We start from the raw sequence: 17,994 nt of genomic DNA on the forward strand, positions 1-17,994 counted from the left end.
TGCTGCAGGGATCACTGCTAGGACGCCTGGTGTTTACAAGATAGAATCCCTGCAGTGTGGAAGCAGGCCTTTCAGCCTACTGAGTCTCCACTGACCTTCTGAACTGCATCCCACCCAGACCCATCTCCCTACCCTTTCCTTGTAACCTGCATTTCCCAATGCTAATCCACATAGCGTGAACACCCATGGACACAATTTAGCACAGTCAATCTACCTAGCCTACACGTCCTTGGACTGTTGGAAGAAACCAGAGCACCTAGAAGAAACCCACACAGACACGGGACAACATGCAAACTCCACCCAGTCCCTGGCACTGAGAGGCAGCAATGCTAATTGCTGAGCCACCGTCCTGCCCACTACACTGCCTGCATACAAACTTCGTTTTAACCTGCTCCTTACGAACTAACACTCGACAAATGGTCAAAAATTACATATCTCAAATACTGCAAAGTTTATCGTATTTTTCAGTCCAGTTACAGTTTGAACTTATTTAATGCAATGTAAACATACTTATTCAAATGGCCACATGAAATATCAACATTGATTCAATTTAGAGTCAAATGCTCCTCAAATATCGTGATCCATCACAATGTCAGAATAGTCAGTTGTCGGTGCGAGTCAGAAGGCTCTCTGACAAGTTTTATTTAAGGCAAAGTTGCATTATTATTTAAGCCATTTATGTTGTAAGTGATGTTGTGACCCCCTGCATTAGGTTTCTATTACTTAGTGCGCATTTACCTATATGGTCATCAGTTGTTTGGAATATTTGATCAACACGAACATGCCCTGGTCCCATATGTGCCAGTTAATCAAAAGTTTGATGTTCGTGTAAATGATTCGGATGAGCGTGCAGGAGGATAAGGTGGCCAAGGCAGCATTCTGCAGGTTTGCCTTCGTTGGTGAGGAATAGAACATTAAAAAAATTGGCAAGTTGTGTTGTAGTTGTATGGAACTTTGGCACATTTAGCATATTATGTATGGTTCTGATCATCATACCACCAGAAAGTTGTTGAGGCTTTGGAGAGGGCAGAGAAAATGCTCATCAAGATGTTGCCTGGTTTGAAGGACAGTAGACATAAGGAGAGATTTGACAAACTTTCTTTTTAAACTTGAAAATTTGGAGGATGAGTGGCAACCTCATAGAGTTTACAAAATTAAGACAGAATGGACAGTCTATCAATGCCGAAGTTTTTTAAGCCCCAGAGTAGAAATTTCAATCACTTAATCATTTAAGAGGGATCCTGATAGATACATATATAGGGAAAAAAAGAGGATATACAGACTGCACGGGAAAAAGGTTTCTCATCTAGAAAGGCACATATTAGCACAGATGCAATGGACTGAAGGGCCTGTTCCTGTGCTGTACTGTTCTTTAACACTTATTGTGAATAGTAATACAGTTGGCTGCAATGAATAACAAGATGCCTCTTAAGGACTCTTTCATTCCTCTTTGTAGAGGATATACTGCAAGATGTGAGATTTGTATGTTTCAGTATAATTCACTTTGAATTTTTTGTCTTTGTAATAGAGGCATATGGGCTTTGTGCTGCTGAAGGAGTTTAACGATAGATTCAAATCACCAAATCTCATTTCTTTTTCTGGTACCAAATATGGTATTAATAAATTGAGTCTTTTCTCCTTAATAATGTGGCTGCAAGTGGATTTGGTGATTTAATACTGCCATTACCTCTTTATTGTAGATGGCATGTACATCCAACAGATAGAGACACAGCCTCCAGCTGTGAACTGGGATCTCTGTATGTGCGCACGTGTGCATATACTCAGACGCTTCACATTCAAATATCCAGTTAATTATCACCTTCTGTTCCATGAACACATAAGAAGCTGATGCAAATGGAAGCTTGAACTCCCTTTGTATGGACCATCAGAGAAGAGCCATGGTTCCTGCCTGGCACTAACGCACCTGTAGTGGTGCTGGGAGCCTGCCATCCAATCCATCACAACAAGGAAACAGTAAAAGCTATAGAATCATGAAAATGGGTATCTGTCCTCAGAGGGATTCACTAACAAACAGTGTTGTGTTGTTTGAAATGATTTTCAAAACACAGCATACATGCTATTTTAAAAACACCACACAAGGTAATTTTATTCCAAAGTTTAATAAACCATACAAATAAAGAGCTTATACAGATAATTGCATAGGATAAAGTTGAATTCCAAGGACATTCATAGGGAGAAGGAACAGTTACATCACAGAAGGGTAAATGCTTGTTAAAACTCCCAGTCTGTGCTCAAGACCTTTAAAATCTGTGACAAAACATGTACATATTTTCATAAGCCCATTTATTAAGGATATAAAAGGTTTACAATGTCATGGTGGCATCTCCAATGATTTATCAAAACACAAGTTATTAGATTTCTCAGGAGAGACATCCAGTGATTTTCTATTGTATGCTACAAATAGCAACCTTGGGTCAGTATGACACAATAGCAACGTCTATCAACAATCGCCAGTGTGGTCCCCATGTCAGAAACCAGGCCTTTGCAACATCCTTACAAGCTTTGAGTTTGTGTTTCAAATTGTGTCAAACCACTTTCAACTTGCTAACCAACAGCCACAGACTTTTAAACTACAGCAGAATAAAACTCTGGGGGTGGTAGAGGAAAAGTGGTGTGCATTCTTTGTTAATTTTACATAATGCTTTCCAGCATCAAGTCAGAGAGGTCTCAGTATACTTTTAGCAAGAGCTCTTCAGATCAACATACTGTGCCTTAAAACCTACTCAAAAAACAATCAAAGCTTGCCAAGAATTGAAGGCCATGAAATAGAGAACAGGAAGGAAAAGCAAATACACAGTTATAACAGCTATTATGTTTATGGCATATATGTCAAGGTCTGCCCAGCTCGCTGTAATGGAAAGGGCAGAGCAGTCAAAAAGAAAATAAAAATGTTCCAACGCTGCAGTTAAGTTTTGAACAAAAGACTTCCCCCATGAAATTTATTGGATTCAATACAAATGTCGAGCCTATATTAATTTGTTGTTCTAAACCCCATGTTGTGTTTCACACCTTGGCTGGTGGTTTGCAGTGTTTACACAGAAGACGTTGTACCATGGGCACTTGTGGCATGTAAAGCTTTATTTTTTCCCCCAGTTAGAATTATTATAAGTGGCTCAGATCCACTAGAGTCTGCTCAAGCACCTGATGAATGCCCACATTCTCTTCTTTTGCTCGGGCCAGTTTCTCTATTGGTTCATGGAGAAAGAAAAATGAGAATTTAAATAAAGAAAAGGTTAAAATTAGAAGTAAGTGAACTGTTGCAAAATCAATAATGTAAACCACCATTTCATTACACACGCATGAGCTTAACAATTTCAAAACATTTTTCATGTTACAACATTCAATTGCTTAATTATGAATCTGCCAACTCCAATATAGCATTTGAAATTTTCAAATATAAACTTCAGTTTATATGTCAAGAATTCCTTTCCGACTCATCTCGTTTCTTCCCCTTAAATGCACCATACAAGGTTACCCACTGCAAATACAGCATTACATCTCCACTACCCCCAATTTCACAACTCCATGGTCCAAATTAGGTCATGATTGAACCAAAACACATAGGCCAGGTTGCTAAATGCACTTTTGTACATCCTTGGATTTCCCAGATGCAAACTAGACTTGAAATACAATATTTATACAGGCATTTTACACAACAATGTGAACATTTCTCAATTCTGTGCATATTGCACAATGAGAGTAAACCCCACTCCCCCCTCCCAGGTAGTGATTTTGCTTTTTAAAATAAACTACCAAATAGTAGTGGCCAGCTTTCATTTTCTCCCATTCCACATCTACATTCACTGTGCTGAAAATAGTATTGCATTCAAGAAAAAAAAAGTTGACAAAGGCAGAATTAATCTAAATCTTTTTGCAGGTCATTAGATTAAATATGCAGTTTTTGTTAAAATTTCATACAAAGAGACATGCAAAACAATGCTACGAGTTGATATTGAACAGAAAGAAGTGTTAATGTTCACTTTAAAAAATAAATAATCAGGCAAGACAACATAGAGCAGGCTTTTTGGCAAGTCTTCAGAGTAAACAAAGTCAGTTGTTAAGTTCATTCAGGACAACTCTCAGTTCACTACTGAGGAGACGATTTCTCGCTAGCTCCTGACGGAAACGCTCTATTGAAACAGCATCAGTGACAGCAGATTGAAAGAAGAGAGAGCAGTGTTAGTCATGTGGAACAGATCACCTGGATAACAGGTTTAAACTATTCACATGAAAAAGAGTGAAGTAACAAAAAGAAACATATATACCTCAAGTTAAAGAGAGAATAGTCCGATGAGAAACAGTACTTGAAAGATAGCTTTGAGAAAGTTATTAGTAAACTTTGTTGCTCTGCATTCGTTTGAAATTAAAATGGTCTATAAAGATGGGGTTTGGGGGGGTGCGGGGGAGGGGGAGAGTGAGAGGAGAGACGAGACGAGACGAGACGAGACGAGACGAGACGAGACGAGACGAGACGAGACGAGACGAGACGAGACCAGGACTCCTACCCTGATCCATCCCTCCTGATGTTTGATTACAACTACCTGAAGTATACTGGATCAAAAGGTTTTCAAAAAATAATTTTCACACAGCAGTGATTTATGAACTCAGCATACCTGTCAATACCAAGGATGTAAACATTAACTTTCTTCACACATTAATGTCCTATTTTATGTATGACCTTCACTTAAAAAGGGACTGTTTCATTGTGCTAATCACTAAATGATCAAGGGGTGAGATTCAGTTCAGGTGCACCACAAACGCTCAAACTGGCAAAATATACAATTACACCATATATTGCAACAGGGCATTTTAAACAGTACAAAGACACAGTAAAGACTGCTTGAATTATTTGAAATAAAATCAAATAGAACAGATACTAAAATGAAAACAAAATCTACTTACACATTGAGACCTTTAAAACATTGGTGCAAGACAACAGCATTGATCCAACAAGGTGAATTCAACACAGCTTCTAGTGTTGAGTCAGCCTTAATGTTCTGCCCCAAACTAGCATGGATTTGCTCTGCTTAAAGTTAGTTGGCATTGCCTTGTACAAATAAGCTTGTATATGTGAAAACCCTTTCCTTTCTGGTTTGTGCATGGCTAGTTTTGTTCAATTTACAAATTACTACTTGCAGGGAAACAAGCTGCTATGGTATACCATAAACAGGCTGCACAGTGGCCGAGTGGTCACTGCTGCTGCCTCAAGCGCCAGGAACCCGGATTCGTTTCCACTCTTGGGCGACGGTGAAAACTCTGAACAGACATTCTCCCCATGTCTGCGTGGGTTTCCTCAGTGTGTTCCAGTTTCCTCCCACAGTCCAAAGATGTGTAGGTTGGACTGGCCATGCTAAGTTGCCCGAAGTTCCACAGGGATGTGTACGTAAGATGGGTTGGCCATGGGAAATGAAGGTTCACAGGGATAGGTTGGGATGTTCTTCAAAGGGTCAGTGTGGACTCAATGGGGCGAATGGACCACTTCCACACTGTAGGGATCCTATGAAATTTCCATATATTTATTACACAACTGATAACTAGTCTTCACCTGCTGGCAAAATACCTTAGCTTGAGCAATTTCCAAATACAGGAGGAGATCAACAAGACAGCAAAATGAGACTTGAATTTTTAAATTCATCCATGGGATGTATGGATCAAGAGCATTTTAAAAGGACCTTGCCAATCTCCAACAGCCCTCTAACAAATGCAAACTTCATTAAAATTATTTGTGGCAGATTGCAATGAAGTGGAAATCACCCATTCTAACTGTTATTTTATAGTCTTCTCTGTACAGTATTAAACTAATTAATAAGGGCAGTGGTGATTTCTAATCTTGAAGTAGAGTGGATATACCACAGCTGCCAGGGTTTTGAATGGCACAAAATACTTTCATAATTCTCCACTTTCAAGGTTAAATGTTAACAGCATTCACTTGGTTTTGTGCCATCAACCCTTGGTCACCACAAGCAGCAAAGAGAGAGAGAATAAACCCAGGGCTTAAGAACAATTGTAGCGACCAACTAAACAGATTTCTTTGCATTTAAGTTTCTAAACATACTGTTCATTCAGAATAGAAATAGAAATAGAAAAAGTGAGAACCAAAATGAGTAAAGAATGATAACTAGATGATAATGCTTAGTGCAGAAAGAAATGTATTTTTTCATATTGCATGCTATTATTTTAATGTGCTTTGCAGCTGAAAGTTGCAGCAACGATTCAAAACACTAATATCCTGTGCAAGTTGCAACTCAGAAAAACCATTTTACTCACAGGTGGGCAGAGAAATAGTGGCTATGGCAAGGCAAAGTGGGTAAAGAAAGGGATTAAATGTGATGGGGCTTTACACAACAAGACAGATTCCAGAAAGACTCCATTTACTCTCCGTTCGGATATCTTAATTATGGTGGGTGAGTTGTGAGATTTTGCTCCCAGCGTTTTGTTTTCATGAATAAATAAGAAATTTATGGATGGTTGTGGATAGTTTGTGAGAATGGGCTAAGATTTCACAGTTGTGAAAACGCACAAGTTATCAGTTTTGGTCAGAAGACTAGAAAGGCAAATCCTTAGCTAAATGAAGAGAAACCTCAAAATGCTTTGGCTCAGAGGCCTGGGATGTCCTTGTGCTTGAATCACAGAGTCAGTATGCAGGTACAGCAGGGAACAAGGACGGCAGATGGAATGTTGGCATTTATTCCTGAAGGAATGAAGGATAAAAGTAGAGTGTGTTGTCTTAACTGGGGCATTAGTGAGACTGCAGTCGGAGCATTGTGTACAGATTTGGGTTCCTAACTTGGGGAAGGATACAATTACATTGGAGGCAGTTCAAAGAGGGTTCACAAGATTAATTCCGAGATGAAATGCTTGCCTTACGAGGAGAGATCGAGCAGTTTAGGATCACACATGCCAGAGTTAGAAGAAACGAGGGAGATTTAACTGAGGCAGTCAACATGCCGAAGAGGATTGCAAAAGCAGACATAGAGCAGATACTTTCCTTTGTGGGCAATCTAGAATGGTCATAACCTGCCACAACTAAGACGAAAGAGAAAGATGAGCGATAATTATTTCTCTCAAAAGACTTGTAGATCGGTGGACCCCAGAGTACGGTTGACATGACAGCACTAAATAAATTTCAGGAGATGGCAGAGTTTTAATTAGTAATGGGGTTGAAGAATTATAAGTAGGAAAGTAAAGTTGAGGCCAACATAAGATCATTCACAACCATATTAAACAGGAAAGCAGATCTGAGGTAACAAAGTGTGGAGCTGGATGAACACAGCAGGCCAAGCAGCATCTCAGGAGCACAAAAGCTGACGTTTTGGGCCTAGACCCTTCAGAGAGGGGGATGGGGAGAGGGAACTGGAATAAATAAGGAGAGAGGGGGAGGCAGACCAAAGATGGAGAGAAATGAAGATAGGTGGAGAGTACAGTAAAAGGTGAGGAGGTAGGGAAGGGATAGGTCAGTCCAGAAAAGATGGACAGGTCAAGGAGGTGGGATAAGGTGGTAGGTAGGAAATGGAGGTGTGGCTTGAGGTGGGAGGAAGGGATGGGTGAGAGGAAGAACAGGTTAGGGAAGCGGAGACAGGCTGGGTTGGTTTTGGGATGCAGTGGGGGAAGGGGAGATTTTGAAGCTTATGAAGTCCACATTGATACCACTGGGCTGCAGGGTTCCCAAGCGGAATATGAGTTGCTGTTCCTGCAACCTTCGGGTGGCATCATTGTGGCACTGCAGGAGGCCCATGATGGACATGACGTCTGAGGAATGGGAGGGGGAGTTAAAATGGTTCGTGACTGGGAGGTGCAGTTGTTTGTTGCGAACCGAGTGGAGGTGTTCTGCAAAGCGGACCCCAAGCCTCTGCTTGGTTTCCCCAATGTAGAGGAAGCCACACCGGGTACAATGGATACAATATACCACATTGGCAGATGTGCAGGTGAACATCTGCTTGATATGGAAGGTCATCTTGGGGCCTGGGTTGGGGGTGAGGGAGGTGGTGTGGGGGCAAGTGTAGCACTTACTGCGGTTGGAGGGGAAGGTGCCGGGTATGGTGGGGTTGGAGGGGAGTGTGGAGCGGTCAAGGGAGTCGCAGAGAGAGTGGTCTCTCTGGAAGGCAGACAAGAGTGGGGATGGAAAAATGTCTTGGGTGGTGGGGTCGAATTGTAGACGGCGGAAGTGTCGGAGGATGATGCGTGGTATCCGGAGGTTGGCGGGGTGGTATGAGAGAACGAGGGGTTCCTCTGGGGGCGGTTGTGGCAGGGGCGGGGTGTGAGGGATGCGTTGCGGGAAATACGGTCGAGGGCGTTCTCGACCACTGTAGGGGGGAAGTTGCGGTCCTGGAAGAACGTGGACATCTGGGATGTGCAGGAGTGGAATGCCTCATCCTGGGAGCAGATGCAGCGGAGGCGGAGGAATTGGGAATAGGGGATGTAATTTTTGCAGGAGGGTGGGTGGGAGGACATGTATTCTAGGTAGGCATGGGAGTCGGTGGGCTTGAAATGGACATCAGTTTCTAGCTGGTTACTTGAGATGGAGACTGCGGGGTCCAGGGATGTGTTGGAGATGGCCCAGGTGAACTTGAGGTTGTGGTGGAAGGTGTTGGTGAAGTGGATGAATTGTTCGAGCTCCTCAGGGGAGCAAGAGGCGGCGCCGATACAGTCATCAATGTAACGGAGGAAGAGGTGGGGTTTGGGGCCTGTGTAGGTGCGGAAGAGGGACTGTTCCACGTAACCTACAATGAGGAAGGCATAGCTTGGGCCCATGCGGGTGCCCACGGCCACCCCCTTTATCTGTAGGAAGTGGGAGGAATCAAAAGAGAAATTGTTGAGGGTGAGGACGAGTTCGGCTAGGCGGACGAGGGTGTCGGTGGAGGGGGACTGGTCGGGCCTGCGGGACAGGAAGAAGCGGAGGGCCTTGAGGCCATCTGCATGTGGAATACAGGTGTATAGGGACTGGATGCCCATGGTGAAAATGAGGTGTTGGGGGCCAGGGAATTGGAGGGCGTGGGTGGTGTCACGGACATAGGTAGGGAGCTCCTGGACCGAAGGGGAGAAAGTGGAGTCCAGATAGGTGGCCATGATTTTGGTGGAGCAGGAACAGGCTGAGACAATGGGTCGACCAGGGCAGGCAGGTTTGTGGATTTTGGGAAGGAGATAAAAACAGGCCGTGCGGGTTTGGGGAACAATGAGGTTGGAGGCTGTGGGTGGGAGGTCCCCTGAGGGGATGAGGTCATGTATGGTGTTGGAGATGATGGTTTGGTGCTCGGGGGTGGGGTCATGATCAAGGGGGGGGTAGGAGGTGGTGTCGGAGAGTTGGCGTTCGGCCTCGGTGATGTAGACGTCATTGCGCCATACTACCACTGCGCCACCCTTGTCAGCAGGTTTGATGGTGAGGTTGGGGTTGGAGTGGAGGGCTGCCTGGAACTTCACCAACACCTTCCACCCCAACCTCAAGTTCACCTGGGCCATCTCCAACACATCTCTCACATTCCTGGACCTCTCAGTCTCCATCTCAGGTAACCAGCTAAAAACCAAGGTCCATTTCAAGCCCACTAACTCCCACAGCTACCTAGAATACACCTCCTCCCACCCAATCTCCTGCAAAAATTACATCCCCTATTCCCAATTCCTCCGCCTCCGCCGCATCTGCTCCCAGGATGAGGCATTCCACTCCCGCACATCCCAGATGTCCACGTTCTTCCAGGACCGCAACTCAACCCCCCCCCCCCACGCCACAGCGTTCAAGAACACCATTGACCGCGTCTCCTGCATTTCCCGCAACACATCCCTCACACCACGCTCCCGCCACAACCGCCCCCACGTTCTCACATACCACCCCCACCAACCTCCAGATACAATGCATCATCCTCCGACACTTCCGCCATCTACAATCCGACCCCACCACCCAAGACATTTTTCCATCCCCACCCTTGTCTGCCTTCCGGACAGACCACTCTCTCCACGACTCCCTTGTCTGCTCCACACTCCCCTCCAACCCCACCACACCCGGCACCATCCCCTGCAACCACAGGAAGTGCTACACTTGCCCCTACACCTCCTCCCTCACCCCTATCCCAGGCCCCAAGATGACCTTTCATATCAAGCAGATGTTCACCTGCACATCTGCCAATGTGGTATATTGTATCCACTGTACCCAGTGTGGCCTCCTCTACATTGGGGAAACCAAGCAGAGGCTTGGGGACCGCTTTGCAGAACACCTCCGCTCAGTTCGCAACAAACAACTGCACCTCCCAGTCGCGAACCATTTTAACTCTCCCTCCCATTCCTCAGTCAACATGTCCATCATGGGCCTCCTGCAGTGCCACAATGATGCCACCTGAAGGTTGCAGGAACAGCAACTCATATTCCGCTTGGGAACCCTGCAGCCCAATGGTATCAAATGTGGACTTCACAAGCTTCAAGATCTCCCCTTCCCCCACTACATCCCAAAACCAGCCCAGCTTGACCCCTTCCCCCCCACTGCATCCCAAAACCAGCCCAGCCTGTCTCCACTTCCCTAACCTGTTCTCCCTCTCACCCATCCCTTCCTCCCACCTCAAGCCGCACCTCCATTTCCTACTGACCACTTCATCCCGCCTCCTTGACCTGTCCCTCTTCCCTGGACTGACCTATCCCCTCCCTACCTCCCCACCTATACTCTCCTCTCTACCTATCTTCTTTTCTCTCCATCTTCAGTCTGCCTCCCCCTCTCTCCCTATTTATTCCAGTTCCCTCTCCCCATCCCCCTCTCTGAAGGGTCTAGGCTTTTTGTGCTCCTGAGATGCTGCTTGGCCTATTAGCACTGATATAAAATCTGGAGGGTATCCGGAGCTTAGGGCAAGGTTACTAAGAACTGTTAGAAACTCACACCAAACATATGCATGCTTACTGCAGCAAAACAGACATCAGAATACTAGACAGCTAGGGGCTGGGGACTGGAGTTCAGGGAAACTACATAATGGTTCTACAAACTTCTGAGGAAAGAATTCACACAAGGTGCAATTTGTACTCTTGGCCTGATTTTTGGACTCAACCAGGAGGGTATCAACTCAGCAAATGAAAAGATGACATTAAGTAACAAAACGCCCAAACGATAGGTTAATATTTTTAAAAATTCACTCAAGATGTGGGTGTTGCTAACCGGGCCAGCATTTGCTGCCTGTTGCCCTCAGAGACTGTGGTGAGCTGCCTTCTTGAAGCAATGGAGTTCATTCAGTGTACCCACAATGCCCTTAGGGAAGGAATTCCAGGTTTTAACCCAGCAACACTAAACTAAGTGATATATTTCCAAATCAGGATGGCGAGGGCTTGGAAGTTGTGGTGTTCCTGCGTATTCACTGCCCTCGCCCTTCTAGATGGAAATGGTCATGGTTTGAAAGGCACTGTCTGAGAAGTCTTGGTGAATTCCTGCACTTTGTGGATGGTACTGAGCATTAGTGATGGTGGGAGTGGATGCTGGTGAATATTGGCAGGCTGATTTGTCCTGAACGGTGTCAGGCTTCTGGGGTGTTGTTGGAACGGCACTCATCCAGCAAACAGGGAAGATTTCATTACACTCCTGACTTGTAGATGGTGGACAGTCAGAGAGTGAGTTACTCACTGCAAGCTTCCTAGTCTCTGCTTTTGTAAATTAAAAAAAAGACCAAGCATGATCATCTGAAGGATCTGCATTTTTATCCATCGGCAAGAGAGACAATTGGTTACATAGCTTGAGGGGCACCAACCCACACCAAGTAAAGAGTGAGGCAAGGGGACAGACCCACTGTGAACTACCACAGACAGCATGCAGGTGGCATCACTCTGCACCACACACTTAGCCATCTCGCCAACTAAGCTAAACAGCCTCCACGCGAATGTCAGCCATAGCTCAGCAGACAAACTTGTCTCCTTTCTCTCAACTAATGAGCTAGTGAAGTGATAATATTTAATTTTAACTGGTATCTGTTAGAATTTATTAAACTGCAAGCTCACTTAAATGAAACTATTCCTGCTAAAATGTTCCATTGTATTAACAGTCATTTGTTGACACTATTGTTTGCTTTTTGGTGACATATTTGGAATCATGCCTCCTGATCAGTTCAGAATTTTCACTCAATGTATTGTAAACTGTACACACGTTATTCTTAATTTCTCGAGAAGGTGGTAGCTCAAGGACAGTCAAGAATGTGCAACATTAACCTCAGTGATACCTACATTCTATGAATAGAAATATTCAACCGCACCACAAGCTTCAACAGACAAGTTTAAAATGTGATATTAAAACAAGCTCACTTTCCAGACCCACTTGGTCACAGAGGATGATGATGGAATCTATCATCTTTCCTGACCCTGCAATCTAACACCCTGTGTCAAAGTCAACAAATTTCATAAAACCCTACACTCAAAAAAAAACTGCACGTCGTCCTCAGACCCAGACAAAATACACAAATTGATTGCTCCAGGAGGAATGATGTTGGAGACTTAACACAACTTCAACAGTAACCATCCCACACAAAACGAAGCTGCGTGCGAACACTATTTAAAAGGGCAACAACACACTGCAGCAACATGGAACCACGCCAAGAGGAAGGAGATACCTCTTCCAGGTTTTCAAGGATAATGGATATCCAGAAAATTGGGTCAGAAGATGCCTGCACGAACAGCAAAAAGAGGCTACATGGCCTGACACACTCATCACACTACCCTACATCAGAAACACGTCAGAACTCACCACAAGACTCCTATGACCACTGGGCGGAATCACACACAAGCCCACATCAACCCTACAACAACGGCTCACCCAAACTAGAGACCCACTCCCCGCCACGGTCAGGACCAATGTCATCTACAAGATTCCCTGCGGTGACTGTGAGAATACACTACAATCTGACAAACAGGAAGGAAACTACAACAGTACATGAACACCGACTGGCTACAAAAAGACACGGCCAATACTCACTCATCTCAATCCACATGGACAAGGAGAACGACCACTTTGACTGGGACAACACCAGGGTCCTGGGACAGGCTAGGCAGAGACAGGCACTAGAATTCCTAGAAGCATGGTACTCCACGAAGCATACTATTAATAAACACATTGAACTCAACCCCATATACATTCCACTACCAAGAAAACCCAGAAGTAAGGCAATCCATCTCAATGGGCCCCAGAGTTTAAAAACCAGGCAGGAAAACACACTGATGCTTCATCACAGGCTGTGCTGGGGATGTTACCAAGCACGGTAATGAAACGTGAATGGAACAAGAAACCAGCTTGGCAAGCCAACCAACTTTGACAACCTTAACACAATAAAACCACAAAACAAATCCTCATCTCCATATTAAATAGGAGATCACACCACCCTCCTTATTCTTAAGCAGTGCCTTCTCGTTCTAAACTGTGCCGTCAGGGGAAAACACTGTTGTAGCATCTACAGTGGCAAGTCCCTTCAGGATCAAATCTGCTGAAAGATCACTGCTCATTTTTCTAAACTCCAGCGAGTACAGACCCAATCTGCTCAACCTTTCCTCATGTGATAAACACTTCCTCCATGAATCAGCTGAGTGAACCTTGTCAGAATGGCTTTCAATGCAAGTATTTCCTCTGAAGTAAGGAGACCATGACCGCACACAGTACTTCAAAAGGCAGTAACACTTCTCTATTACTTTTTAAGAAGAATAATTTTTAGATGCATACTTACACTAGGTTGATGACAATATACATCCATGAATAATTCCGTCTGTACATTATAGACTATTAAACTCAAGAGAACTTGGAGTTAGGGGACAAGTGGCAGAATGGATTGCTTTTTGCCATGAAGCCAGCTAGCAGAGTATATGAATAAAGAGTAGATATTAAACAGAGGAGGAGGAAGTGGCCTTCTACAAGAATCTGTATTGGGATTAATGTAAATTATGAACAGTAAAAATTGGACGTTGACATCAAACATTTCTAAATTCATGAACAAGAAGTGGGAACAGCAATACTCAAGAAGGTTGAAACAAATTACGGAGGGACACAAATTTGTAGAACGTGCAAGTAATTGGCAAAGTTCAAACAGAAGATAGAAACAACAGGCAAGTCAGGAGAGTTGAGAAACGCAAGTCCAGGAGAGGCAAAGGAATAACAGGGTCTCAAATTATGAATCCCTAAACATGTTATTAAAGTCATTCAGAAAAGTAGGCCAAGCATTAGTTTCAATTTCTAGAGGGATATAAATAAAAAAAACTATGCTAAACCTACATGAAACCACAAAGTGATGCATGCAGTTCTGATCACCCCATATTATGTAAAGGTTATGGAGGCACTGTTGGGTGCAGAGGGAATCACAAGGCAGGCATGCGTGGGTATACTTATCAGGAAAGGAGTGACAGGCTGGGTCTCCTTTCTCCTGAAAAAAGGACAGATGACCTTTAAAATTATTGGAAAGGTTTGACAGAGTGGATCCAGACTCCATCTGAGGAAGAGCCTAACTTCAGCCCAAGAGAGTCACAGACATTTCAATAGTAAACTCAGACTTTTTTTAACCCAAATGTGGAGCTTTTGAGAACAATACTATACAAGGCAAATTATGTAAGTATATTTAAGGAGAAATTAGGCAGGCCTGGGGGAGCAAGGAGGCAATGGCCTAGTGGTATTATCTCTGGGCTGTTAATCCATAGACCCAGATAACATTCTGGGGACCAGGGTTCAAATCCCCGCCATGCAGGATGGTGGAATTTGAACTCATTAAATATCTGGAATTAAGAATCTAATGACGACCGTCAATCCATTGTCAATTGTTGGGAAAAACCCATCTGGTTCATTAATGTCCTTTACGGAAGGAAACTGACAACCTTATCTGGTCTGGCCTACATGTGACTCCAGGTCCATAGCAATGTGATTGACTCTCAACTGCCTTCTCAGCAATTAGGGATGGGCAATAAATGCTGCCTAGCCAGCGATGCCATCAGCCCATGAATGAAATTTTTAAAAAAGGAATTATTGGTTTCAACAGATGTAGATTTAGAGATGGCTTGATAGGAGGATAAAACCAGCATGGACCAATATGGTGTGTTTCTCTGTTGTATATCTTGCATTATCTTTTGGAACTATTAGAGTTCGGCCCCATTTTTTAAAAAAAACACTATACCAGTCAAAAACTTGTGGAAATAATCCACCATTTTAGTATATACCTAAACAGTCTGATCAAGTCAGCATTCACCAGTGTCAAGGATAACCAGGGACAATTAGGAGTGGCAAATACTGAGCTTACCAGAGGTGTTACATTCCAAGGCTACTTTTTTTTTTAAAACGCACTTGATTCTGATCTAAACAACTAGCACAAGATGAAACTGATCTCAAATTAATTTTTATTTTATCACTTTTTTTCCTCCCTTTCAACACTATACTAAAAATTGCAAAGAGGGATTTTCAGTACTTGACTGAAATTAATTCTGAATTGTTGACCAAATGATGTAATCAGGACCTTTCCCCCACCCCATCTTATTACCAAGAGACAGGATTATTCCAGACAGTACCTGTTTGAAAAAAATGCTGAATTTTGATTTTTCTGCTCTAGAGCCAACATTAATTAGACCAATCAGAAGAAAACAGAACTACATGAAAATTGGCAAGATGTTAAAAATTACCTTCCAAGTCATCAACTGTCTTCTCCAGTTTTATTACAGATCTTTCAGCAAACTCAGCTCTAGTCTCTGCCTGTAAAAGGATTAGAGGACATTGCTTTAATGCATTTTCATTGCTCCTCTATCACAGAGATTTACTACATGCTCTACTGAGATAGTCATTTTGGCTACAACTTTTTGCTGTTAATTTTAATCATGTGCAACCACCCTGTAACAACACTGAATGGCATAATCAGAATGGTGGGATTACACAAAAACACATTCCTTAAAATCTACTGAAAAGGGGCTTCACATTCAGAGATCATTGCCAGTGCCGTATGACCACAGACCTCACCACATTTCACAGAATTACTGATACCTTTTGAAACTTCATTCCATGGCTTTGGACCAATATTCTAGCATCTCTTAGGACAACACGAAGACATTCCACCATCCCTGCTTCACCCCCCCACTAAGTCAGCAAATCCCAGGTCATTGCTATAGAGGCTGATGAAAAGGAGGTTACTTGGGTAAAACAGTAGGTAGCAAAATGGGAAGGTACATATTTTGATATTTTATGAAGCTGTTAACTGATAACAGACAGTTTGGCAGCATTTGGGCTCCAAACTATTATCAAATTTGCTGCTAGAAGTACAGACAGGTCCAAGATGCAGAGCTCAGAGATGACTCCAAGAACAATGCTGGAATGAAAAATGGAAACTAGGAATCCATTCCACTCTAAATATTATTCCTAAAATGAAACTCTATTTTGTTAGAAATACCTGTCACTCACCTCTTTTAGCTTATCTGTTAGCAGCCTGATTTCTTCTTCATATTTATCTTCTTTTGAAGCATACTGAGATAAAGTTATTTTTAAAAAGAAGAACATTAAATGTCTCTCAGGCTACATTTTCTTTTTACATTGACAGATATCAGCACAGTACTTCAATAAATTTCACAGATGTAAAAAGGAATTCCTATTTAAGGGATGGGATCTTTTTCAAACTTTCATTACAATCATGCATTTTCCAAAAATAAGTGACATTTTAAAGAGACAGCTCCAGTCAAAGTGTGAACAAAACTATTTCAAGAGTTGAAACAGCTGGATCACGCCACTGAATATATCACATGGGTGGCACTGTATCTGAGCAGAAAGCCAGAACAGGTAGTGCCAAAGCTACTCTCATTAACTCATTGGCAAAACTGTGAAATAGTCTTTGTAGATGTCATCCTGTGCACCCAATAAATGCACTGCTGTCTTCAAACGAAATGTAACTGGTTTCTACGGCCACATTGTCTGAGACTGTTCAGTCAATTTGCCTGTTTACATTTCCGGCATAAACCTTCCCTGAAGGTTGTTTCAGACTGATGTGGGATCAGGTGGCTATTAGCTTCAGGAAATGATGGCCACCCACAGCATTGAGTCTGGGGGAGACAGAGGGAGACAATGAGGAGAAGGTAAAGAGGAGATCATACAGAAAAGCACTCTGTTCTGGGCTCACGCTGAAAAACTACTTAATACATTTCCTGCCAAAGTTGGCTCTTTAGTACTAATAATGCCATAAAGGCAATTTGGGGTTTGACTTACTATCAGTCTTAACTCTGGTTACAGAAGGCTTTGTTAGAGCCATACAGACATGACAAAACATTGCATGTTTCATACAGGGCCAAAGCTTCCCATGTGCAGGTTGCTGCACTGGCCAAAGGAGAAACAGCAGCTTAGCCACAGCACTAAATAAATAAACTGGGGTTTGATTAGGCAGAAATTACAAGTATTGACTATTGGAGACAAAAAAAGAAATAAGAAGGTGCATCACAGCACTACTTTCAAGTAAATTTCTGTTGAAAACCTATCAGGGGCATGGAGGATTAGGACAAAAAAAAACTTTATTCGACTCAAAAAGAAAGGACGGAAAAAATAAAAAAAGGAAGAAAGAAAGAAAGGAAGGAAAGGAGGCAATGCTGACTTGAGAAGTAAACAGGCCAGGGCTAAAATTTCATCAGTAACAACCCCAAATCTTCTAACAACTTAAGAAGATAAAATGGCACAGGTGCAAAATGGATTGAGTGTAAATGCATTTTAAAAAAAAATCAGCCCTGGACAGCATCTCAAGCCAACAACAGAAGCTGTTGCAATTCAAACAAAAAAAAGTGGGCTGGAGAAGAAAGCCCACTTGGACATTATTATTGCATAGCCAAAAGGTTCACATTGGCTCCAAAGAGAACTAAAGCAAAAGTATCCCCATAGATAAACGATAATTATTTAAGCGTTGCAATTATGAAAATGTGAGGTTTTAGTGACAAGGCTCACAAATATTTTGACTGAATGCATGCCCAATGTTGTTTTTTAGGTTTTATGTGCAGATCAATATTAGATACTGGAGGACTTCAAAAGTATAT

At 43.0% G+C, this 17,994-nt stretch overlaps 1 protein-coding gene across 5 annotated transcripts in view; it reads right to left on the reverse strand.

Moving 5' to 3' along the window:
• Positions 1-2,075: 2,075 nt before the first annotated feature.
• LOC125457177 (tropomyosin alpha-4 chain-like) overlaps positions 2,076-17,994 on the reverse strand; it is a 103,644-nt gene continuing 87,725 nt past the window's right edge. For 4 of the 5 annotated variants that reach the window (XM_048541060.2, XM_048541050.2, XM_048541093.2 and 1 more), the window contains 3 exons: positions 16,388-16,450; positions 15,619-15,688; positions 2,076-3,206 (listed from right to left, as the gene is read on the reverse strand). In XM_048541060.2, the coding sequence (XP_048397017.1) occupies positions 3,124-3,206; positions 15,619-15,688; positions 16,388-16,450 (216 nt within the window). In that variant the 3' untranslated portion in view covers positions 2,076-3,123. The other variant, XM_048541066.2, reaches the window with a different exon arrangement.

The sequence above is a fragment of the Stegostoma tigrinum genome, chromosome 1, assembly GCF_030684315.1.
Source record: "Stegostoma tigrinum isolate sSteTig4 chromosome 1, sSteTig4.hap1, whole genome shotgun sequence".
Lineage (NCBI taxonomy): Eukaryota > Metazoa > Chordata > Chondrichthyes > Orectolobiformes > Stegostomatidae > Stegostoma > Stegostoma tigrinum.